The 23,943-nt window shown below is 49.1% G+C and overlaps 3 protein-coding genes across 5 annotated transcripts; 1 reads left to right on the plus strand and 2 right to left on the minus strand.

The window, feature by feature from the left end:
- Positions 1-804: 804 nt before the first annotated feature.
- ISCU (iron-sulfur cluster assembly enzyme) lies at positions 805-3,443 on the minus strand. Its single transcript, XM_030500886.1, has 5 exons — positions 3,050-3,443; positions 2,859-2,972; positions 2,537-2,647; positions 1,892-1,970; positions 805-1,602 (listed from the first exon to the last, which is right to left on the minus strand). Exons 1-5 carry the CDS (start codon positions 3,128-3,130, stop codon positions 1,505-1,507), a joined length of 483 nt encoding a protein of 160 aa, XP_030356746.1. The 5' UTR covers positions 3,131-3,443; the 3' UTR covers positions 805-1,504.
- On the plus strand, positions 3,422-21,632 carry SART3 (spliceosome associated factor 3, U4/U6 recycling protein). Of its 3 annotated transcripts, XM_030500881.1 has the most exons (20): positions 3,422-3,886; positions 4,705-4,831; positions 5,825-5,929; positions 7,329-7,513; positions 8,193-8,298; positions 9,003-9,127; positions 9,432-9,587; positions 10,676-10,814; positions 11,221-11,328; positions 11,709-11,786; positions 11,995-12,053; positions 13,180-13,289; positions 13,547-13,659; positions 14,044-14,120; positions 14,504-14,672; positions 15,374-15,816; positions 16,057-16,209; positions 17,207-17,394; positions 17,967-18,143; positions 20,993-21,632. In XM_030500881.1, exons 1-20 carry the CDS (start codon positions 3,710-3,712, stop codon positions 21,063-21,065), a joined length of 2,868 nt encoding a protein of 955 aa, XP_030356741.1. In that variant the 5' UTR covers positions 3,422-3,709; the 3' UTR covers positions 21,066-21,632. The 3 variants fall into 3 exon arrangements, with proteins under 3 accessions (XP_030356741.1, XP_030356743.1, XP_030356744.1); XM_030500883.1 differs by lacking the exon at positions 20,993-21,632 and having other exon boundaries at positions 17,967-19,364; XM_030500884.1 differs by lacking the exon at positions 20,993-21,632 and having other exon boundaries at positions 15,377-15,816; positions 17,967-19,364.
- Positions 19,923-23,253, minus strand: FICD (FIC domain protein adenylyltransferase). The gene is made up of 2 exons (XM_030500885.1): positions 22,930-23,253; positions 19,923-22,130 (listed from the first exon to the last, which is right to left on the minus strand). Exons 1-2 carry the CDS (start codon positions 23,213-23,215, stop codon positions 21,055-21,057), a joined length of 1,362 nt encoding a protein of 453 aa, XP_030356745.1. The 5' UTR covers positions 23,216-23,253; the 3' UTR covers positions 19,923-21,054.
- Between the last annotated feature and the right edge of the window lie 690 nt (positions 23,254-23,943).

The raw sequence follows: 23,943 nt of genomic DNA on the forward strand, positions 1-23,943 counted from the left end.
TGTGGGGTGAAGCCCTGGGAGCCGGGGACACGCTTATCACCCGCACCCCGACGTGTTGCTTCTGGGAAACTCTTATCTCATGCCCCACAGCTGGGAGTGGGGGGGCTGGGGGGGGGCTGCACCTCTTAGCACTGGGCTGGCTGCAGCGGGGAGGGCAATGTGGGGCAGAGGAGGGGTTTCTGCCTCCAAAGCAGCACATCCCTGTGTCCCCATATCCCTATGGGGCAGGTTGGGATGTTCCCCCATGTCCCAGCATCAGGATAACCCCTTTGGAAGAGGGTGCATTTTGTCACAGCGCTCTCCCAAGGAGCTGATCCTGCCCCAAAAGTGGACGTGGGTGCTGAAGTTTCCCTCATTTCTGTTCTGTTGAACTGGAAAACCCCGGGACTGCTCCCATGGAGTGAGGCACATTCCTGCTGCAGGGGACAAGGCCCGTATCCGGCGCATGGGGTGGTGCTGAGCTGAGGTAAGACCAGGCTTGTGAGTGAGAAACAGCAGCAAAGGCCCCTGGCCTGTGCTGCACTGAAGCAAAGCTGTGGGCAGAGACAGCAAAACGAGATGCTTGTTCTTAAATGTGGGTTTCCATGTTTTTAACTAAAATCTCATCCAATCCCAGCCTGGTTTGGGCTGAAGGGACCTTAAAGCTCCTCCAGTTCCAACCCCCTGCCACGGGCAGGGACACCTTCCACTAGAGCAGGTTGCTCCAAGCCCCTGTGTCCAACCTGGCCTTGAGCTGGTGGGTTTTGGGGTGATTTAAAATCTCCAGAGCAGGCAAAGATTTGAAATGTGTGTTCTCTTTGTTTCGGGAATCTCTGGGAATGCTCCTGTGGAGCGCGAGCAGCCACCACCAGAAGGCAGAGCTGAGCACACGGAGCTGCAGCAGAGCTTAACTCCCCAAATGCTTAACTTTGCAACGCTGTGTGCTCGCGGGGAGGCAGCTCAGACGCTGGGAACAGGCTGGGAAAGCTCAGCAGGGATGCAAAGGCATTCCCAGAGGGCACAGACCGACCCTGAGAGCCCAGAGAGGAGGAACTTGCGCTCAGATGGTGAAATGAAGCTCGGACACCGCTGTGCTCTGTGGCGGATGAACCGCCCCGTGTTTGTGTACACAGATTATCTCCAGTTCTTACAGAAAGATTAAGACCAAGGCAACGTTTCCCGCTAATTCCTGTGAAATATTAGGCAAAACTCTACATCTTCCAAAGAAAAAAGTGCAGCCCTTCGAGTACCGGAACAGGAGGAATTCCCCTCCAGGGTGAAGCCACCGGGTTCTCTGTGTTGAGCAGCCTCCTCTGCTCCACCAAAGGAGTCGTGGCAGGACAGAGGCTGCTGAACCACCACCTCCACCGTGAGAGCACAGGGGCGGCCGTCCACCCCCCCAGCCACACGTTGTGCGTAACTTGTGCGTATCTTACAGCTTCCTTTAGTAGTGAGCAGGATCCTACTAATCTAAAGTAATTGCACTGCAAATGCCAGTGGAATGAGAACAAGCTTTACAGTCAGTTTAGGCGTTGTTTGCTTTCTTCTCTGACATTTCTTTGTCCGAGCTCTGCTTCAACTTGTAGTCAGCCAAGGCAGCCTTGATGGCGTCTTCAGCCAGCACTACAAACAGAGCAAGTATTTCAAGGACAAGAGAAAGGCATTTAGAACAAAATATACTGTAAAAACAGCACTGCAGGCAGCACCAGTCCGAATGTGAGCGCTCACTATCAGCCTGCTGAGCTACAGAGTCCCCGAGATGAGAGAGATCTGAGAGCTCACAAAATAACCCTGAAATCTGAACCTAAGTTTCTCTCATGGGCCACATTCAGAAGCATCTGAGCTATTCCCACAGTCTCCCTCTCAAATAGAAGCTGGTGTTTGCACCCTCACCAGTTGGTCCTTTACTTACTGGAGCAGTGCAGTTTGACAGGAGGAAGGCAGAGCTCTTTAGCAATATCCGTGTTCTTGATTTTCAGCGCTTCATCAACCTGAAATGCAATTAGTGAGCGGTCAGTGGCCACGTGAGCTACACCACCAGCTACAAAGGCATTTGCTCTCAGTGCCTTCATGCTTTAACGCCTCAAAGCCAACAGAAGCCACAGGGAAGAAGATCTCAAGCAGCAGTAAGGATGCTGGAATTAAGGAATGTCCCAATGGTGGGAATGAACCAAAGCACAGCCGTGTCAGGCTGCTGCCAGATGGGCAGCTCTAAGTCTGTTTATCTTCTATCACAACAGGGAAGTGAATTTCTTGTCTGGCAGAAAGAGAGATCTCAAGATGATCCATAATTAAACTTTCTCCCAGAGCCTGCAATCAGCGTGTTTCTGCTTGTTGCATAAGACAAAAATGACTTCCCTGCAGATTAATGGGTATTCTTGGAAAAGGCAACTATTGCCCTAGAACTCAGGCCGCTGACACGGTCACCACTCGCTGCCTCTTGAGCTACTGCACCCAGGCAGTACTGGGATTCCCAGCTGCTGTTTCCTGCAGAGCCCAGGGGCAGCTCTGAAGGCTCTCCCTGGTGTCACCCCCGCTGCAGCAGCCGCTTCCTCACCGTTTTCCCTTTGACCCACTCTGTTGCCAGTGAACTCGATGCGATCGCTGACCCACAACCGAAGGTTTTGAAACGGGCATCCACGATCCTCCCGTTCTCGTCCACTTCCACCTGTGAGAGAGTTGTTGGCACCTCAGCACCGTGCTCAGCTCCACCGGGCACCCCAGAGCCCCCCTCAAAGCCCAGCGCCCTCAGGAGCGGGACGAGGCCTGCAGGGCCCCAGTGGACGTTTGAGGGCAGGGATGTGTGGGGCAGGGAAAAGGCCTCGCTGCCCCCCTGAGGGGATGTGAGCCTTTAGCAACGCCCGAAGCCCGCGGCTCACCTGCAGCTTCATCACATCTCCACACGCCGGAGCGCCCACCAGGCCGGTGCCCACGTTCTTAGCCTTGCGGTCGAGCGAGCCGACATTGCGCGGGTTCTCGTAGTGATCCACCACCTGCGGGGACACCGCGTCAAACAACGGCCTCTCCCCGTGTGCCCCCCGGGCCCCCCTCAGTCCCCCTCGGCCCTCACCTTCCTGTGGTAGCCCAGCCCGGCCGCCGCCTCCCGCCGCGGCCGCAGCAGCGCCGCCCCCGCCGCCCTCAGCGCCGCCATCTTGCACCTGCCAGGGGCGGGGCCCCGCCGCGCCCTTATATAGCCTCGCACGCGCAGGCCACGCCCCCCGCGCTGTGGGCCGCCCCCTCCCCGCCGCTGCCGGGAGGTTCGCTCCGAGCGCGGCGCAAAGGGGGGTGAGCGCTGAAGGCGCCCTTGGGGCAAAGCCTTATGTTAAAGCGAGCGATAAACGCAGTTTGCAGTCGCGACGCCGTTTGTTATCGCGACGCCGTTCTTATCGCGACACCCCGTCTCTGTGCGGAGCCGCGGCGGCCACGCTCAACATGGCGGAGGAGCGGCGCCGCGCACGCCGCAGACCTCCACGGAGGCCCCCTGCGGCCAGGCCCTGAGGTGTCCGCGGCGCTGCCTGCGCCGCAGCCGGGAAGATGAGAGGTCCGGTCGCCGCGGTGCTCGCTGCAGCGCGGCCCCGGTGCGCAGCTGAGCGCGGGGTGGTGCGGGAGGAGGTTCGCTGCTCTCCTCGCAGCGCTCGCCCGGTGGCGGGGCGCGGCGGCGGGGCAGGCGCGCCGGGGACAGCCCCGTCGCACGGCGGAGCGCGGCTGGCTGCGGAGGGAGCTGCATAAGATGGCGGCGGCGGGAGCTGAGGCGGTGGCGCCGGCGGAGGAAGAGGAGAAGCGGCTGCCGGAGGGTGACCCCGAGTCGGGCGGGGACTCGGAGGATGAGGGAGACTCGGACTCGTCCGGGGATGGCGAAGATGAGGAGAAGGAGAACGAGGCCGAGATCCAGCGGCTGGAGGAGCAGGTGGGGCCGGGGGCGGCGGCGTGGGGAGGGGGCGGTGGCAGCAGCACCGCGGCCTCCGCCCGGGCCCAGCCCTCACCCCGGGGCCGGGCCCCGCGCTCCTGGCCCGGCCGCGTTGCTACGAGAGACGCGTCCGTGCCGGGGCCGCGGGGAGGGCTCGTCCCGGAGCGCCGAGGCCTCCCCTGCTGCGGGTGCTTGTCTTTGTGGCTGCCCGCTGGGGTAGCGCGGCCGTGACGGGGGGAAACCCGCGGCTGCCTCCGCGGTTTGGTGCCGGGGATTGGCAAGCAGCGAATGTTTGGAGTTTGAAATAGAAACCGAGCGCTTTGGGGCTGTTTTGGGGAGGGAGGCGGGAGAGGAGAGCCCGCGCGGGCAGCTTGTGCTCATGGAAACCCTCTGAGCCTGCTGGCCTTTTGTTTGCTTTATCAGCTTGGGAGAAATTCAGACGTATTTAGCACTGGTGGAAGAGGCTTTCTTCGTGTCCCACACATGGGTCTGTTGCTGCAGGTGCTGGCATTTACACTGCTGAGCAGTAACCTTTAGAGCTTAGAGCCATAAGCTAAACTCAAGGTTAACGTTAAAGCTGTGTTAAACTGGGAAGGGTTGTTTAGGAATGTCTGCGTGTGACCTGAAAGCATCTTACAAACAACGGTGAAGTTTGGTGCAACTCTGTGTAGGGAGGAAGGTGTTGTTTTGGCTGTGTAACACATGATGTGCCCCAAAAGAGAGTGTGAGGTTCTGTGCTGCTGGGTGGTTTCAGGTTTATTTTTCATGGCCATCACCCAGCAGTGCCTTTAAAACAGTATTTTCCTCTTTTTCCAAAGCTCTCCATCAATGCTTTTGACTATAACTGTCACTTGGACCTGATAAAGCTGCTCCGCCAGGAGGGAGAGCTGGTGAAGCTCAGAAGAGCTCGGCAGAAGATGAGTGAACTCTTTCCACTTACCGAAGGTACAGAGCGTTTTCTGCTCGTGCTGCACCTGATGCAGCTTTAGCATCATCTGTGTGAAATGCTCTTTCAGTGGTGAAGTGATGTATTTGTGCCAGCCTTCAACAACATTGTTCCAGTGCAGAGAAACCTAAAAGAGCAGATTTAGGACTTTCTGAATGGTGTTAATGGCCAGCAGTGAGCTTGGCCTCTGGCAGGTGAAGGGTACTGGGCTTGTTGCAGGGATTTGAGCCTCCCGTGCCGGAGGCTGCTGCAGTGGTGTGGGGCTAGTGGGAGGGTTTGTGCCCGTTGCTCCAGGCTCTCCTCTGGGTGAATCCTGCCAGGATGTGACCTGCTGTAACCTAGGCACAGGCAGACGTTTGCTTGTGCTGCCTCTGCTGAAGAGGTAACACAGTGGTGGGATGGCAGCACTGAACCAGCTCCAGTCACTCAGTGAACGTGAGTCGAGCCCAGACAAACTCCTGCCAAAAGCGCAATTTCGGTGAAGCAGCAAAGGAAACACAGTGTTGGTGGGTGTCGTGTGTAGGCCTTGAAGTGGGTGTTTCTTCTTTACTCATAATGCAGAAGCAATGTAAATATTGCAGAGGCTGCTCTGCCCCTGTGCTTTGAGCCTTGGCAAGGGAAGGTTTCCTTCTGGGCACGTGGAAACTTGCAGTCTCTGAAGCCATTGACTTGTAAAAGTGTGGGGCAGGTTGTATCTCTGGCTGCCTCTTTGGTTATTGCTACCCACTGACCCAAGATGCTGCTAAGTTGCTGCTTGCAACTTCTCCCTTTAAATAGGAGTGTGCTTGTTTAGTGCCAATTGGAAAAGGTCTCTACCAAACTCTTCTTTTGGATTAATTGTGAGTAGTTGTGGAGGCTAAAATTGCTCTGCCTTGGCTGTCTCTTCATTTTTAAGTCTGTTACTCAAAACCCTCGTAAGGAAAACCTCAACAGATGGATTTAAGTTGTTCTTCCTGACCGCCGGTGATGTGTTCTGAACTTCTTCCTTTCAGAAATCTGGCTGGACTGGTTGAAGGATGAGATAAAAATGGCTTCTGAAAGCTCGGAGCGAGAGAAGGTTTATGAGCTCTTCGAGAGAGCTGTGAAGGACTACATCTGTAAGTTGTTGAGACGTGCTGTAAAACGTATTGTGTTGCCTTCAGATTAGGGCTTGCTTTCTCTATGAAAGCTGCTTCCTTCAGTTGTAATGCAGAAATTACATCAAAAATAGGAGTGTGACGTGATCCTCAGCTTTTACGAAGCATTGGAGTTAAGGCCAGGCAAGGGCAATGCTTGAAGTGCTACTGCAGCCCTTAAATTCTTCTGAGCCGTTGTTGCAAAAGGCTTTAAATGCGTATTTTGCCCTTCTCTCATCTCGGAGCAGCAGGTGTTACACTCACTTGAGCAATGCTTTCTCTGCTACACATTGGGAATTCTTTAGCTCTTTCTTTGAGGAAAGTGAATGCTTTCAAAAGGTTCATTTCTACTGCTGTCTCTGCGTTGGTTAGCACTGTCTTTGCTGCCACTTCCACTGCGTGACAGCTCTTCCAGAACAGCTCGTAATTACTGTCTGGGAGCCGGTGTTCTTGAAGCCACGCTGTGGGACCAGCTCTGATCATCCTTGTCAAAAGCCAGGGGAGTTCGTGGTGTCTCATCTCCCCCTTTGTCAGGAGCTTAAAACTTCTGCCTTAAAGCACGGAGTAACTGGGGGCTCTTTGGGGATTGTGGTGAAAACACGAAGCCTGGAGAAGCAGAGAGGGCTTGGTAACATCCGGGTAAATCCCTTGCAGACAAAATGTCACATCAGAGCACTGGCAGAGCTGCCCTCACAGGGTGCTGGTGATCCTTCAGGAAGAAGGAAGGGAGAGATGAAGAGCTGAGGGGTGACACCATCTGGATCTGCTTTATGGGTTGCACTTGGGGGTTGGAAGGACTTCTTCTGGAGCCTGAGATGTGCAATCTTAGTGTCTGTTGGTTGGATGGTCCCTATTGAGGGTCCCTGAACCTGATTTACTCAGAGACTGCTACAGGCAGGAGAGGTGCCAGGCAGCTGATGCTGTTGTAGCACCTCCCTCTCACCTTCATGGTTATGCTGCTAAAGCAGTTGCTGCACAGGCAAGTATTGAAGTCTGGAAAGAGAAGAAGGACCCACTTTAATCCGAGTTATTGGTCCCAGCTCTGCACGTGTGCTCAAGAAGAGTGAAGTTGCTGTCAGGAGCATCTTGATGCATCCTTCTCTGATGCAGCTTGTGTACCAGGGGTGGCATATGGGAGTCAATAGGTGCTGGTAGCAACTTCAAGAATGACTTTATTCAGAAGGAAACTGCAGCTGCTGGTGCTGAACCAAGGGCATAGAATAAAATGATTTAACTTTTCTTTGCTACAGTGGATGGTAAAGAAAATGAGCGTATATTTGGTCTATTTATATGTAGCAAAAGGGATATTTGGGAAGCAGACAGTTGCCTTTTTTTTATTTTTAGGGAGATCAGCTCATCTGTTTCTCACAACTTTGTTTAGGTCCTGAAATTTGGTTGGAATATGCCCAGTATTCCATTGGCGGCATCGGGCAGGAAGGAGGGATCGAGAGGGTGCGCTCCGTATTTGAGAGGGCGCTGACTGCAGTGGGGCTGCACGTGACGAAGGGCACGGCGCTGTGGGAGGCGTACCGGGAGTTTGAGAATGCCATCCTGGAAACAGCACAGGTAAGGCCAAATCCTGCCAGAACCGGGTCGTGGTGGCGTGTCTGAAGGCAGCTGGAGCCTCCTCATCAGGCTGCGCTGAGAAAAGAGGCTGCAGTGTCACACGGTTGGTTTCTCTTCAGCTGTAGGAAGTGACCCTTTGGTCTGGGAATATTGTGTGTGTTTAGTTGATGGAGTAATGGATTGGTGTAAATAAGAGCACAGAATCTCGTATCCTTAAGCAAAGTTTCATTCTGCTGCTTTAGCTTGAACTGACAAGAATAGCTCTGAACTGAGCAGCTTCATTATTAAACAGTGTTGTTGCCAGTCAGTATTTCTGCACACAGCCACGTTTGCATTCCCAGACTGTTTTCTACTTCAGCTTTTAACTCGTTCCTTATTTCACACTTTTGGGGACTTTTGGCTGATAGTGTGTTATCCCTAGAACATTCAGTTCTGCTCTATCTGCAAAAGAGACCGTTACAAGATGGCCAGAATGTGAATATTTATGGGTTTGTACTTTACTACGTAAGCTAGGGAAGTTAAAAGCTGTCCCTGCCCACAGTAGGGTGGCTGTGTGTGTTCTTCAAGAACCAAGTAGTCATTTGGAGCCCAGATCCCCCCAACTCGTAACCAATACCCCATCGTGTTCACCAGCTCAGGCTTGAGAGACCTGATTAAACTTCGATGCTTTTGTTTGTAGCCAGCTCCTGGCAGTGTTCCATCTCCCGAGCAGCAGCAGATGCTCTGCAGCCAGCTTGAGAAGATCCACACGCTGTTCCGGCGCCAGCTGGGGATCCCACTGTTGGGTAAGAGCTGCTGAGCTGGGGTGGAGAAGCTGTTACACTGATCCAGGCTTCACTCCTGATTATTCTTTTGGTAGAGCCACACAGGCTGCAGCTGTAGGACTTGTGTGTTCTTTAATCGATGGCGTTGCCCTGTCTTTAGGGCCTTTTTTGTTCAGAAATATTCTTACTCATTGAAACAGCTTCTCTGTTTCTTCAGTATGTAATTTGAGGCTATTTAAAGTACGAGCAATGAGCATAAAACATGAGCATTAAGAACCGGGAATTCAGCTGTGATGCTCACTACACAAGAACCTCAGTTGGGAGCAGTACACGCTGACAGCTGGGTTGTTAGTATTGTGCCCTTTCTAATTCATACTTTAAGCTCCTTGAGTCTCTTGCTCATTTGCTTGTAGGAGAAAGTCAAGTACAGTTCTTTGCCTTCTGCATTTGCATATTGAAAGAATTTGGGTTCTTTACAGCCTTGGGAAAATCTTGCCACTTTGGTTTTCTAAATCCAAATCTGTAGCTGTACTAGAACTTGCCCTGAGGTTCTGTTGTAGTGCACTGGGTAAGATGAAGTGTCTGAACCCTTTAAACATGCAGTAGTGTGACAGTTAAGATCGAAAGCGTAAATGAAAATACAAATATGTATCAAACACAGGTTGAAATCTGATTATTTAGTCCAGTAGGTGCATTACTGATGGAGTTTCCTGTCCGTTCTATAGACATGGAGGCTTCCTATGCTGAGTATGAGGAGTGGTCAGAAGATCCCATTCCAGAAACAACAATAAAGAATTACAAGAAAGCTCTACAGCAGTTGGAGAAGTGTAAACCCTATGAAGAGGCACTGGTAATGCTGTTACTTACACTTTCCTTTAAAAACAAAGACTTAATTGCTTGGGGGTGGTTCTTTATCCCCTAAATTTTATCCTTCTAGTCACAGAGCAGCTGAATATTGCCAGGGGACCTTTTCAGCTCTGAGCAATGTGAGACGAGAAGCCTCACAACTGGGTAGACTGGAAACTGTTGAATCTATTGCCTGTGTCAGGCCACCTTAAGGTGCCCAGGAGCACCCTCCTCTGAGTAACAATTGAGCTGTTGGAGTTGTGCTTTGTTTTAGAGTTTAATTTGTTGTATCCCTGTTTGTTTTACAGCTGGGGGCTGAAACACCGAAGCTGGCAGAATATCAGGCTTACATTGATTTTGAAATGAAAGCAGGTGATCCAGCTCGCATTCAGCTGATCTACGAGAGGGCTTTGGCTGAGAACTGCCTTGTGCCAGACCTTTGGGCACGCTACAATCAGTATTTGGTAAGGAACAAAACCCCAGATGTTTCCAGCTTCGTTTTCCTGTGTGTGGTTTGGTTTTATTTTAATCTTATGGCTGATAAACAAAAGACCAGCAAGTTCTGCCTCAATCCTGTCTCTTGGTTTCTGAAGAACTTAAAAGACTGTTTTTCACCTTGCCTTTGGTTTCTTACTGCTTCCAGTGGTGTGTTTATTGTTCAAATGAGCATTTGCCCTTTTTCCTTTAGGTGTGCAGAATTAAACTGGGTGTTTGCATCAAGGTTTGTGTTATGTGGCAAAGACCTGACGAGGTGCAAGCAGCTGTACAGTGAGCCCTGCCATTGCCTCTGGTAGCTCCTCATCCAGAGGCATTGCTTCCAAGGATATCCCTTCTTTTCTTCCAGCTCTTGTAGGCAAAGCAGTTCAGTGCTGTCTGATCACTGGGGAGGCACAGATAAATTAATGACTGTGCTTGTTTGAGGGCTGCCAGTGGAGGACAAAACCTAATTTACCAAGAAGCTGAAGCAAAGCCAGATGTTCAGTCTGTTTACATGTGGGCTGGCTAGTGCAGTTTGAGAATTGTGCTGAACTTGAGGGCTTTACATATGGACAGAAGGTTGAGCTATTAAGAGATCAGTGTCACTTGCTACAGGAGGCTTATCTAGGCTGAGTTGCTCTGTTGTCTCTATCTTACCAGCTTGAGACAGCAGGTAGTGGGTGGCTGAAGTAGGCTATGTGTACACCCTCCTTGTTTTCTATCCTTTCCTCTCCTCTGAATGTACTAAGAGCAGTTGGAAATTTACTTGGTGCCTTTGTTATATTTATCTCATTGGCAGAAGATACCTAACTGGCTTGGTTAAAGCAGATGGTTAGGTACTGCAGACTGACATGGCATGGAGTTGTTGGTTGTGTTGCTTCTGACCATGTCCTTTCTGATTTAAAGGTGTTCACTGAGTTTCTAGGAGTATAGAGTTTAAAATACCCATCTTCTTTTAGCTTTTCAAATGTAAAAGTACTTTTTTAAAGGTGTTGCTCTTCATAAGCTGGTATTTTGTCTTGGATGGTCTCTCTGGCTATGGGGAACTTAAAACTTTATTGTCTGGTTATTCCAGGACCGGCAGCTGAAGGTGAAGGAGTTGGTCTTGTCCGCTCATGACCGCGCTGTTCGGAACTGTCCCTGGACGGTGGGGCTGTGGATTAGGTATCTTCTGGCGATGGAGAGGCACAGAGTTGATCACAGCATTATTTCTGGTAAAGAAAGACCATCTCAGCAAACCTTCTTTCCAGAACAGAACTGCTTTCTGCACCCTGAATAACGTGTGACAGATGGTGACTTGTAGGATTTGTTTTCATCCTGCTGCAGCAATCTTAAAGCTGATGAAATGTACAGTATCGTGTTCCTGGGGCAGAGCTGCTGCTCTTGAGCAGCTTCAGTTCTGAGCGAGCAATGAACAACTTTAATTCAGTCATGTTTATACAAACTGGCTTGTAAATTCCCTGCCTAAACCCATTCACCATATGTAGGATTTGTTGTGTTTTCGTGTCTCCAGACACACAAGGTTTGTGTATTTCTTTGCTGTGTGTTGTAGCTTGCTAATATTGTCAATATCTGGAAAGTAAATTTGTTTGTGTGGGTTTTTTCCCCATTTTCTTTCAGAAATGTTTGAGAAGGCTCTGAATGCAGGTTTTATTCAGGCAACTGACTACGTAGAAATCTGGCAGGCATATCTTGATTACCTGAGAAGAAGGGTGGATTTTACACAAGGTACATATATGTGTGAATAAATATTTAATCTGTTTTCTGTGTACCTCTCTGAAACAGTGGGATTAAGAAGTTTAACGGTAGTTTAGCAGTTTTATATCTCTCACAAAAACTATTTTCTGACCAGTTAGTGTGTATTAAATATTGAACTCAGTGGGTTTAAGGCAGCTCCTTGCTGACAGAATAGATTGTGCTGTTGCTAAAATGCCCTGTCTTATGTTTTAGATGCTTGATCTGTTTTTATTGTGCATGTAGTGAGTTTTACTGAAGTAATAACGTTTAGACTCCCCCTTTAAAATCATTGTGGGTGATAAGGAAGAGCTTTTAGTGATGGGAGATGAAAGAATTGCCTTAAAGTAATTCAGTTTTCTTTCTTTCTGAAGACTCGAGTAAGGAACTGGAAGAGCTGAGGTCTGCATTTGCCCGTGCTGTGGAGTATTTGAAACAAGAAGTAGAAGAGAGTAAGTTAAATCATCCAATAGATTGTTTTCTCTTGTTAAAAATAATTTTAATAAGGCCAGTTCTTCCCATGGTGTTTAACTTGTCTTCAAGTGTCTCAAACACTTTAAGAAAGCTGCAGATAAACATCTCATCTACAATGTAGAACTTGTTTAACAAACACTTTATTTCCAAGAGCCGTTCACAAACAGTTCTTGGTTTTCTTCCCAGGATTCAGTGAAAGTGGAGATCCATCCTGCACCATCATGCAGAACTGGGCAAGAGTTGAGGTGAGGTTTCTTTTCCATCTGCTCTGTTTAAATTGCTAGACTAGAGGAAATGGATCCTTTTAAAATTCCAAGCCTGGAATGCAATCCTCTTGTACTTTGGTATTTTGTCTGGGTGACTTCAGAGAGTAAATCTCTCTTCTTCCACTCCTGTGTCTGGACTGATCAAGCACATAATGTAGCTTCCAGCTCAAAGAACAACATTCCAGGAAGGAAACAGCATTCTCTTTGAGGAGGTTGTCAGCACTGTTAGTGTGTTGATGCTGCTGTGGCTGCAGTGTGGTACAGAAGTGTGTGAGTCCCTTGGTTAGCAGGGTAGCCACAGTGGCTTGGAACTGAGAACTGAGGCTGTAAACTGCCTGGAATCCTGCCTAAATTACTGCTTCCTACACCAGCCAGTTTCAAAGTAGTACAAATATCGATGTGCTGGTGCAGTCGCTGCCTGTGAATGGATGTTTTATTTCCTTCCTTTGCCACAGGCCCATAAGGAGCAGGATAAGTCCTGTTACCTTTGTGCTGTAACTTCTCTGGGCATAACACATGGAGTGGATTGCCATAGTCTCAGGCATTGCAGTCCTCCTGCACAGTGTGTGCCTGGGTCTGAATGAGTGACTTTCCCTTTCTATCCACTTAGTGCAGGGAGAAAGCAGGTTCATCCAGGTGTGATTCAGCTTATGCTAAACCAGCTCTAGTAAGGCAGCTGTGTAATGTACTCCTGTAACTCTGCAGTTAGATCAGGTGGATCCCACTTGGGTGTCTTCATCCATTTCCTCTCTTCCCTGCTCCATTTCCTAAACACAAAACCAGTTCTCAGTCTGAGAAGTGTTTGAGTGCTCTATTAGGGATATTCATGGGTAACGGCAAAAGGAAAAAACCAGAAGCAACTATCTAATTTATTTTATAATGACCAAAAAGGAGCCAGAAGCCAAGGTTGATGTACCAGGTGGGCAGGGAAGGGTTATTCAGTGGTAGGATTGCATTAGGTGTTCACTCTACAGAGCAGATGTATTTTCTGTGTGCATCATCTGTGGTGGTCTCTTGTTCTGGGGGGTGAGGGGAGGGCAGGAGGGAAATGGTGTTGAACATGTCATCTTCAATCGTACTGAGTACTTTGGATGTTGTGTTCCAGGCTCGCTTGTGTAACAACATGCAGAAAGCCAGAGAACTTTGGGACAACATTATGACTAAAGGGAATGCCAAATACGCTAACATGTGGCTGGAGTATTATAACCTAGAAAGGTAAGAGCCTGGCTCGTTGGGAGAATGAATTAACTTTTTAGTTTCCTCATTTGTGTAAGACAAGACTTAAATGCTTCATATAGGTTTAGAATATGCTTTTGAGGTCCTTACAGCAGCTCTGCAGTGTATTTTATACATGTTACAGCAGCAGTGCATAGAAGGAGGTAAAACACTCGTGTAGAATGTAGTTAACTGTCCTGTCTTGTGATCTGGAAGTGGAGGATTGGCTCCTTACTGCTGTGGTTTCCCTCCTGCAGAGCCCATGGTGATACTCAGCACTGCAGGAAGGCCTTGCATCGAGCTGTGCAATGCACCAGTGACTATCCAGAGCACGTCTGTGAGGTGCTGCTCACGCTGGAGAGAATAGAAGGTAACTATAACTGTACGTCATCTAGTTGGGGTACAATGACAGAGAGTGAATTTTGATCCAGTGCTTTGTGTCCCAGTGAAGGCTTACTTTCTTTTCACTACTGTAGTATCCACAAGCAGCTCTCCTCTTTCTTCTTTTGTGGCCTGACTTGGAGCCTGCTGGGTTTTTCCGTGCCTTTTTGGAGCGTCACATTATAAATGAGAGATTTCTGCTCTGCTGGGTTTTTCTTTTCTTTGAAGGCTCCTCATTAGAGTTAGAATTTTCTTGTGTAATGGTTAATATTAAGAACAAGTTCCATGAACTCGCTGACTCTTATTGTTCCAGAATTGTATTTTCAAATTATGGGAAAGCTAAATACAAGGCCTTTTTCTTTCTATCCATTAGGAACTCTGGAAGACTGGGATGCAGCTGTTCAGAAAACGGAGAACAGACTAGCTCGAGTCAATGAACAAAGAGCAAAGGTCAGAACTTTGTGAACTACCTGAACAATTTATAGGCAATACCTATATTAAGATCACGCTTGTCTGAATGTCAGATCTCTAATGCTGGTTCCCATGGATAAACCTGAACTGTCTTAAAGCCTCAGAACTATGGATTTTTAGTTTAAAACTATGGTTCACCTCTTCTGATGCTTTTTATCTTTCACCTTTTGACCCTTGAATAGATAGAAGAGTAACATGCATTCCCGGAAAGCTCTAAGAGCAAACAATTGATGTGCTTTAATTGTTGATCCCATTAGTGCTGTGTTTAGTGTAGCTTAGGAGAAAACCCTCCAGGTTGAGTACTCTAGAAAATGCTCTGCAGTCTGCAGTCGCTGGAAAAAGAATGTCTGGTGTGTTTGTAGGCTGCTGAGAAGGAAGCTGCTCTGGCAAAGCTGGAGGAGGAGAAAGCTGAACAGCGAAAGCAGGCTCGCGCGGAAAAGAAAGCTTCCAAAAAGGCTAAAAAAGCCAGGACTGGGGACAAGCGCAAAGCAGATGATGATGATGAGGGTGAATGGGGACAAGAGGAAGAAGGTAATAAAGATAAATTAAAACTTCACACCTTTGGCAACAGGGTTATTGGTTGTCTCCCTTCTGTTAGAGGCAGATGAGGAAGGGCCATCGCTGGTGCCTTCAGAGCTGCGGTCTGTATAGGGTCTCCTTCTCCTGGGAGGTCTTCGTTGTGGTAATGAAATGACAGCAAGGCTAAATGGTTTCTGACCAACAGAAGCATGTTTATAAGGACCTGTAGAGGTTTTTAGGTTTTTATTATTTCAGAGAAATATTGTATCTTAAAGTCATTTTCCTGACTCATATGCCACAGACGCATGAGTCTAAACTGGATTATTCAGTATTGTAGCAGCCTCTTGGAAGGTGTTAACAGAAGATTTTAAGAGGTTACTGCCCCAGGGAGTTTGGGATTTCAGATTTTCTTCTTACTTAAATAATAGTAACCCCATTAGATCAAGATGAATAATATGAATCAGTAGTTGCAACTGGCAGAGAAAAGGAAAATATTCCTGTTGCTTTCATCTAAATCCTTGCTGTATTGGTCAAATAACCTGTTGTTACTCATTATTAAAAGCCTGAGGGAGGTTTCTATTTGTGTCTGTGAGACCTGTCACTGTATTTGTGCCATTTCCAAACTCCACAGTGGTGATGCAGGACAGCCTAATTGCAACGGTAAATGAAATGCTGTAATATTTATTAGTAAGGCTTTCAATGTCGTTTATCAGCAGAGCAGCCCAGCAAGAGACACAAGGGTGATGGTGTACTCGAAGAAGACATGGAGGTAGAAATGGGGCTGTTTGGGAGAAGTGGACCTGAAAAGGCAGATCGCCCAGCAAACCAGAAGGAAAAGGCAACTACCAGCCGCAAGGACATCCCCAAGGTCTTGCATGACAGCAGTAAGGATAACGTAACCGTCTTTGTCAGCAACCTCTCCTACAACATGGCAGAGCCTGAGGTGAAACTGAAAGAGCTCTTTGAGAGCTGTGGGGAGGTGGCAGAAATCCGTCCGGTGTTCAGCAACAAGGGGACGTTCCGGGGCTACTGCTACGTGGAATTCAAGGAGGAAAAATCTGCTCACCAGGCCCTTGGCTTGGACCGTCAAGCTGTGGAGGGGAGACCGATGTTTGTTTCGCCATGTGTTGACAAGAACAAGCATCCGGACTTCAAGGTAGGCTTTTGTTCTTTCGAGTAATAGGTTGAACAGTGGGACTTTTGCTTGTAGTGAACTCGTGTTGTGCTAGCTTGGAATGGTGATGTGATGTCTTGGCAGTAAAACTGTTTTCTGGGAATTATTGGGTCTTATGTTACTTTGCCATAAACCACGATTGGCATTACTTTTTGGGGGTGTGATAGATTGAAATCATTGGAGTCCTTGGTTTGCAAACTAACAGCCTCCTCCTTTCTTCAGGTGTTCAGGTACAGCACTACACTGGAGAAACACAAACTCTTTATATCTGGTTTGCCATTTTCCTGCACTAAGGAAGAGCTGGAAGATGTGTGTAAAGCACATGGGAATGTGAAAGACATTCGGCTGGTCACCAACCGAGCTGGCAAACCCAAGGTAGGCTTCCTTAATGCACCCTTCGTGTTAAGAAACCCTTCAAAAAGAAGTTTGGATATAAAAAGTAGGTTTTATGTATTAATGCAAAGGCAGGTTGGCAAAAATCTTATAGAAATACTTGGATTTATGCAGCCCAATGTTTTTGTGCCAAATAAGAAGTAGGAGGGGCAGAGGAATTCTTCCAGAATACTTCTTTGATTGCACAAGAAGAATGGGATTAAATAAGTGGGATGGAGGGGAAGATGTTTCCAGCACATTCAGTATACTAAAAATAGGTAAGTCTTTAGTCATTAGTAAGTTATTAGTTGGGTCATTAGTAAGTCTGCAAAGAACTTATTGTTAAAGTAACTGGCTAGATTCACCTGGTGTAACTGATTCCCCTCCTCCCTCCTTCAGTGTCTTGAAGCTATTGTTCATAGCATCTGCTGCAACAATAGATGTGCCAGTGAGAAATGAGCCTCCTCTCTGACAGGGCTCCTTATTTCCAGCCTGGAATAAATGAGTCCTTGTGAAATGAGAGACTCTAAAGCAGCTGCTGCTCTGCCAAAACTCCACCTGACACCTCGGCCGTGTCTGTGTGTTGGGCACTTCTAACGGGTGCCCAGTGGGAGCTGTCCTGGTGGTGATGTGCGTGTATTCTTTAATGGATCTTCTAGCTCTTGGCAATAACTCAAATTCAGTCCCTATTGTGTGCACACCTTGTAACAAGTGCTCTTGTGTGTACCCTGAGCCTTGCAGTTCACATTCTGAGCTTAGTTTGAGCTGGGATTCTATCTAAACCACAAATAAATGTGCTTTGAATGTTATAATCTGATTAATTTCTTGTGAAAGTGATGAATGACAGTCAATAAATGTAGGTTGTAGGTAAGAATTATTTTAGCTAAAGAATACTGGGCTTTAGCCATGTTTAGCTCTGCTTTCTGTATCATTTTCGTACAGTTGGCCAAATGCAGAGAGAGAAGCACTAAACCTAATGTAGGTCACCTCTTTTATTTAGGGCCTGGCCTATGTGGAATATGAAAACGAAGCCCAGGCCTCGCAGGCTGTGCTGAAAATGGATGGCCTGACAGTCAAGGAGCACGTCATCAAGGTGATGATCAGTAACCCCCCCCTCCGAAAGCTGCCGGACAAGGCCGAGGCGGGCAGAGCCTCGCAGTTCGCGGTGCCGCGCCAGGTCTATGGAGCGTAAGTACGGGGGATACTGCTTGGCAACGCTGCAGAAGGAGACACTGGGTGTCCTTATACATTAAACTATAGCAATTTAGAATAGGAGAGAACATTTAAAAGGTGCTGAACCATACAAAGTTGGGTTGCTGGACTGATGGGGAAGAGTGGATTTTCCTCCTTTATCAATAGAAACAGGTCTGTAGTGACTATCGGGCATTGGGCATCCCATTGGATCCGTGTTTGTGCCCGAGTGATGATAACTTCCATGTCCTCTTGTTCTGAAGTACCACCTGTTGTGCACAGTGAGCATTAAGGTTGCTCTTCATCTTTCAGAGCACTCCCACTGCTTAGTGTTGTGTCGGATTCATTTTTGGGGGTCTTCTGGGCAGTTGTTTTCTGCCAGAACTTGGGTATCCTGTTTCAAAGTGTACCCATGAAAGCTTTGCACTACTTATTACTGAAACCAAAGACAGGAGGAGTAGTTAAGAGTGTTCCTCTTAGCGAACAAAGCCCTTTTTGTTTCCCCAAGTTAAAACAGTACCTTCAGAGAGCACTGGGATTCTTCTTAAATGTGCCTTTTTGCTCTCCAGGCGAGGGAAGGGCAGGACACAGCTTTCCATGGTGCCTCGTGCGTTGCAGCGCCAGGGTAATCCTGTGGCTAAGGCTGAGAACGGGATGGTCCAGAACTCACCAGCAACTTCATCCGCCCCCCCTGAGGAGCCGAAGAAGATGTCCAATGCTGATTTTGCCAAGATGCTACTGAAAAAGTGAGCAAAAAGTCTGCAATCAGCGGGTCTGGTAAAATGTGAAATGCCTTTATGGAAGCCATGTTGTGTCCTTACGCTAGCAAGGAGAGAACGCCAGTCACAATCACGTGTAAATACTGTTCTGGACTCCTGCATTCATTGAGACCAGTGTAGGATGGTACAAATCCAGGGTTGGTTTTTTTTTTTTTCCTCTGTTTGTAAGAGCAAAGAGTTATGCTATGTTCTGGTAAAATGGCATTATATGATTCCTCATATTGAGGGTAACAAGGAGGGAAAAGTGTTTCCTGTACAGGTCGGATGCCACGTCGAGTTCAATGAGTACTTTCCAGATGTCTCTTTCGTTAAGGAACGAGATGCGATGTGAAAGCTTAGTGCTAACCTTGTCAGGCTCCACTGGTCAGCTCCGATTGTGATTGCAGTCATTCTCTCTGCCAACAAACCCATTTGCCACCCAGCCACACACTCGCAGGGACATTCATCTCCTTCCATTAAGCGTGAGATGCAGACGCTCGTAACTTCACCACAATGGCCTATTTTAGTATTGGGAGAGTTTCTATACATGTGTGTATATGTATATACACCAATATACATATATCTGTCTTCAGTTAATGTTCTGTTCCAGTTGACCTGTTTTTTATATTGTGTATTTGTAAAAGACATTCAGATTCATTATTTGAAGTGTCATGAGGTAATCCTTAGAGCTGGTAACTTTTTGTTTCCCATAAGCTGTACGTGCTGTTTGCTGAGGACCATTTTCTTTTTTTGGGGTTGTTTTTGCTAGCTAGTTCATAAAGTCTTTTGCAGGTGGTTTCTGTATGGTTTTGTACAAATGTGAAGTGCAAGCTGACGTTTCCTGGTTTATTAAACTCAAGTTCTCAAAGGTTTTCTATAAATACTGTTGCTTTTGTTTAAATGTGGGTGTTGGAATTGCACTTATCCTCTGGCAGCTGGGTAATGCTGATGTACCTCGCCTCAGGTGCACTGAGACACAGTGTCACTTACTTTACCCTTAAGTAGCTCGCTCCATCTCATATAAATATCCTGAAACCACTTTAATCTGGTACGTGATCTTGGGTAGAAATATTGCTGCTTGTCAACTGAAACTGCTGCTGGCTCTGGAAGTCAACACGGGCAGGGCTTGAATGTGAGGGGGGCCTCAGTGCCAAGTTCACTTGTACGACACGAGCACTGCTGCAAATAAACACTTATTTTCAGTGCTTATGTTCTGTGATGATTTAACTTGGCTTCCCTTTGGATCGATGAGTCTGCTTTGTAGCTTTGAGCCACGGAAGGGTGGCAGTGGTGGTGATAGAGCAGGTCGGGCCTGCCAGCCAGCTCTGGACTGCTGATCCGATGGGATGGTGTCTCAAAGTGAGCTTAGAAAGGTTTAATAACACTCTGGTATGAAGCTCAGGGTGGGGATGCTAAGGCTGGCCTTGCCCCGAGGGCAGGTATGTGCACAATGTTAGTGAGGAATTCAGTTTCCTTTGGCTGCCGGGGCTGGACTTGCTGCTTCAGAGCCCTCTGTATGTGGCTGTGGGAGTCAGGATGTGTGCACCCTGTCACTTGTGACAGCTGAGCTGTGACCCCTTCTTAGTTCACTGCAGCAGAAAAGACCTTGAGCTTGTTCCAAATAAAGACTTTAATATTAAAATAGTTTAATAATCTGTTACTAAAATAACATTGTTTTCCCCCCCCCCCCCCCCCGAGCTCTAAAGTGCAGCTTCTATTTGTACTCACCTTACACTACAAAAATAAGCACACTTTGTAGGGACAGAGCAACCTTCCTCATTTATTGTTTGCTTTCCCTGGCAGCAGTAGCTGGTACAGAAGCATGGAGTGGTGCTGTAGGGGACAGGTAATTCCCAGTTTATTGTTTGCTTGTGTAAGATGCATCCTGACTACCTTGCAGGGAACAAAGTAAGAAGGGAAGAGGCCTAACACTGGCCAGGGACAGTCTTATGCTGTGTTTGGCAAAGGGGTTGAGCTTAACAGCACTCTAAACTGGATTGGATCCCAAGTTTTCTGAACTTAAGGATGTTGGGATCAGTTGTGCTGCTGCAGAGCTGGCAGGGAGGGGTGGAGGGAGCTGTTCTGGCTCAGGCTGCAGGTGCTTTTACCTTAAAAACAAAGATAAGGTGCACTTCTTGGCGCTGCACAGCAGCTTCCAGGACCTGCACTAACTGCCACTGCAGCACAGAGAGGCCTCGTGTGATTCGTGATCCATTTGTCACAGTAATAATGTGATCTAGTAACTAATTGTGACAAGTTCTCTTGCGCAGATTGAAGAGACTTCAGGTTTTTGGCACCTTTGCTATACCCCTTCTCACCACATCGGCACCACTGACAGAGGTTGTCTTACAGTTGTGTAGAACAACCTCCTCTGCCCGTGGCTTTGCAGAAGCTCCTTCCAAGCCCTAAACTGAAATGTGTAAGGACACAGATTCCTGCAGTTCCCAGGGATCCTGCTCAGTGAGGTGGGGATGAGGCAAGGCCTTGGAGCACCTCACACTGAAGTAAGTCAGCATTTCTTGTTCCAGCCACATCATCTGTAATCAAAACCAAACACTTCCCACTTGTTGTACAAAGGCAACTGAAAGGAAACCAGGTGAAGGGCTGTCATTGAAGCAGCTGCTCAAAGCTTACAATTAAGGAGAAATTAAATTCTACTTCAGCTTGTGGAGCCCCTCAATGCCTCTCCCCACCTCCTTCCAGTAGCACAAGCACAGTCACCATCAACAGTTCACGTTTCAGCTTGGCATAAGGTATATAAATAAATTATATTAATTTAATCCAATGTAAGACACTTTAAATAAACAAAATGCTAAAGAGTGACACCTCCTGTCCAGTTATTTCCCAGCAGGAATACCAAGTGCCTTGGTGTTCAGTGGCTCTGCAATGTCCACAACCCTCAAGTCTTGACGGGGATGGTTTGTTTGCAGCCAGCAGCGCTGCCATCTGCCTCAGGTAAGCCCACGGAGTACTCGGTGGTGGCAATGAGCAGCATGTCCAGGGTTGTCTCTGTACACTTCGCAATGAAGCGTATGAAAGGCCTCACATCACCCTCGTTGGCCACTTCCAGGACGTGGTAATACTCAGCCCGTTGCTCCTTGCGGATGGTGATGGGGGGGTAACCTGCCTGCATGAGTATGAGGTTCATCAGCAGGCGCGAGGTCCTCCCGTTGCCATCTGTGAATGGATGGATATAAACCAACTTGTAGTGGGCTAACGCAGCGAATTCCACAGGGTGCAAGCTCATGGCATCTTCCGAGTTCAGCCACTGCACGAACTCCTGCATCTGCTTCTCAACGTCCCGGGGATGCGGTGGGATGTGATGTCCTACAAACACGTGAGTAGTCCTGAAGCGCCCTGCCTCCAGCGGGTCGGCATAGCCCAGCACCCGCCGGTGGATCTCCAGGATGTCACTGGTGGTGACGGAGCCGATGCGGGACACCAGCGTGGTGTTGACGTACTTGAGAGCTGCGTGCATCCCGATCACCTCGTTCTGCTCCACTAAGCTCTTCCCAGGAACGGCGTATCTGGTCTCAATGATGTGCCGTATTTCGGACAGCGTCAGAGTGTTGCCTTCAATAGCGACCGTGTGGTAGATGTGGTGGTAGTAGGACTCCTCCATCACCCGGCGCAGGGCGGAATTCCCTTTGGGAATTGCCATCACCTTTTTAACCTTGCTGTCAATAATGCTAAAATACCTCTGGTCAATCTCTTCCACCAAAGGGAGCGTCCGGTCCCGATTGATCAAAGCCTTCTCGTTGAAGGGAGAAATGGTGAGTGCTTTGGAGTACAGGTAGTCAGCTTGAAGAATGTCTTTTTCCTCTTCAGAAAAGATCCCAAATTCATTCAGGGCATCCACATAATCGGGGTCCATCTTGAGGGCGTACACAAAGAGTTTGTGGGCTTTCTCCCGCTTGCCTTGGCGCTTCATTTCGAGGGCTTGGTTCAGAGCTGCTCTGGCTTCTAACTTCACCTCTGCAATGCAACAAGAGCAGTCAGATAACAGGGTAGGGAGTTCACTGGAAACTTCAGGACCGTCACTGTTCAACATGAAATAACCCATTTAAGGAGACCTTGTATTCCAGCCTTTGCTGGGTCACAAGCACAGAGGCTTATGCCGCAGCGTGGCAGCCGAGCTGTTCCCAGCAGGAAGCGTGGCAGGATCTGTCAGCACCACGGCTCGAGCTGGCCACAGGCGTGTTGCATCCCAGCAAAACTCGCTTTGGCCACCAGGCTGCTGCATGTGGGAGGACACAGAGTCTCAAATGCGCTCTCTTGGTGATAATTAATGCCTGTTCTCCTGCTAGCAGCCCAGCCCCCAGCTGCCAACAGCACTTCCGGTTCTCCACTGACTATCAAACATCTTCCCAGCAATAACAGCTATAATGTGAACAGAGATACAGTGCTGGAATTGTAATGATTCCTCTGACTGCTTCCCAAATTAATATCCCAGCCAATAAAGGCAGCCTGTCACTGCCAGAAAGGCTGTTCTATGACTACCAGCATTTCAGGATTAAGGCTGTATATCCCAGGTAACTGTATTAAAACAATAACCAGGTTTTCCAGTTGCCTTCATGGAACTTAATAGCACCAAAAGCATGAGGAAAAACTTCTGAGAAGCAAAACAGCACCAAGAGAAGGCTGGTGCTGTTCGCAGCCATTGTTAATTTGCAGTTGGGCACTGAGAGTTCATTACCATTATGGGATAAGGGGGTGGATCTCCAGCTGTGGGCTGTCACTATCCAGCAGCTCTGCTCCCCTGGGATGCCCTTACCTGGGGAGGCTTTGCCTTTCAGCACCAGCAGCTCCAGCCCGTTGGAGGCCACGCTCAGTTCCGTGGTCTGCCCCGTGTAGCAGGTGACCCCCGAGGAGCCGGCGCTCAGCTTACTCTTCAGGAAGGAGAGCCCCCGGAGCACCGCGTGGCACCGGTCCTCCGCAGCCGGCACCAGCAGCACCACGAGCAAGCCCAGCAGCAGCCCGAGCACCGCTGCCCACCTGATGCGGGCCCACAGCGTTACCCATGGCAGCTTGGGATCTGTCGCCATAGACACCAGGTTCATCCTCACCGGAGGGACATTTCCTTCCCCTCTGTTCCTGCCTGGGGACACAAACGGCGTTAGCCACGGCTCCGTGTCATGGCACCCGGGCGGACCTGACCGCCCATCCTCTGGTGCTGTGCCGCAGGGTTAACCCCCTCTCCCTGCGGGCAAGGCAGTATCCACCACAACACAGCGGCTCTTCTCCCCCTCCTCCAGCCCTGCGCCCCCCGAGGCTCCGGGCCGCTGCACCCCGTCCCGGAGCGGGGATCCCTGCCCCTGACACCGCTCCCCCCCCGGCCCCGGTCCTCGCCTCACCTCAGGACGGGTCCCCCATCGCCTCCACCGCCGGCTTAAGTAGCCCCACCCACCCAAACCCCGCCCTCCGCGCCCTACCATTGGCCGCACCGCCCCTCTGCTCCCCTTCCATTGGCTCTCACAGCTGACATTCTTTTGCGTTACTCCCTTCTTCCTGCACTCCGCTTCCTGTAGCGTTTACCGGGTAACGCCACGCCCCCCCGGCGTGCGAATGGCTCGTGGAGGGTGATAACTGGTGAGTGGACATGTCAATCATGTGAGAATAGCCAATCAGAAGGGGAGATGGGGAGAGGGCGGGCACACGAGGTATATAAGAGCCGGGCGTCCCCTGCGCTGGTTGCTAGGTGACGGGTGCCGCCGGGCTCCCCTCAAGCCGGGGCAGGGCCCTGCGGGTCCGCCGCGGTGCCGGCGCCCAGGCCGGGCTCGGAGGCCCC

Source organism: Strigops habroptila, chromosome 11, assembly GCF_004027225.2.
Source record: "Strigops habroptila isolate Jane chromosome 11, bStrHab1.2.pri, whole genome shotgun sequence".
Taxonomy (NCBI): domain Eukaryota; kingdom Metazoa; phylum Chordata; class Aves; order Psittaciformes; family Psittacidae; genus Strigops; species Strigops habroptila.

Coding starts and splice junctions, on each gene's coding strand:
- FICD (XM_030500885.1), bottom strand. CDS start 23,215: ATGAACCTGGTGTCTATGGCGACAGATCCCAAGCTGCCATGGGTAACG. Junction 22,131..22,929: donor GAAAGGCAAAGCCTCCCCAG/GTAAGGGCATCC, acceptor GTTGCATTGCAG/AGGTGAAGTTAGAAGCCAGA.
- SART3 (XM_030500881.1), top strand. CDS start 3,710: ATGGCGGCGGCGGGAGCTGAGGCGGTGGCGCCGGCGGAGGAAGAGGAG. Junction 3,887..4,704: donor TCCAGCGGCTGGAGGAGCAG/GTGGGGCCGGGG, acceptor CTTTTTCCAAAG/CTCTCCATCAATGCTTTTGA. Junction 4,832..5,824: donor ACTCTTTCCACTTACCGAAG/GTACAGAGCGTT, acceptor TCTTCCTTTCAG/AAATCTGGCTGGACTGGTTG.
- ISCU (XM_030500886.1), bottom strand. CDS start 3,130: ATGGCGGCGCTGAGGGCGGCGGGGGCGGCGCTGCTGCGGCCGCGGCGG. Junction 2,973..3,049: donor GGCTGGGCTACCACAGGAAG/GTGAGGGCCGAG, acceptor GTGTCCCCGCAG/GTGGTGGATCACTACGAGAA. Junction 2,648..2,858: donor GAGATGTGATGAAGCTGCAG/GTGAGCCGCGGG, acceptor ACTCTCTCACAG/GTGGAAGTGGACGAGAACGG.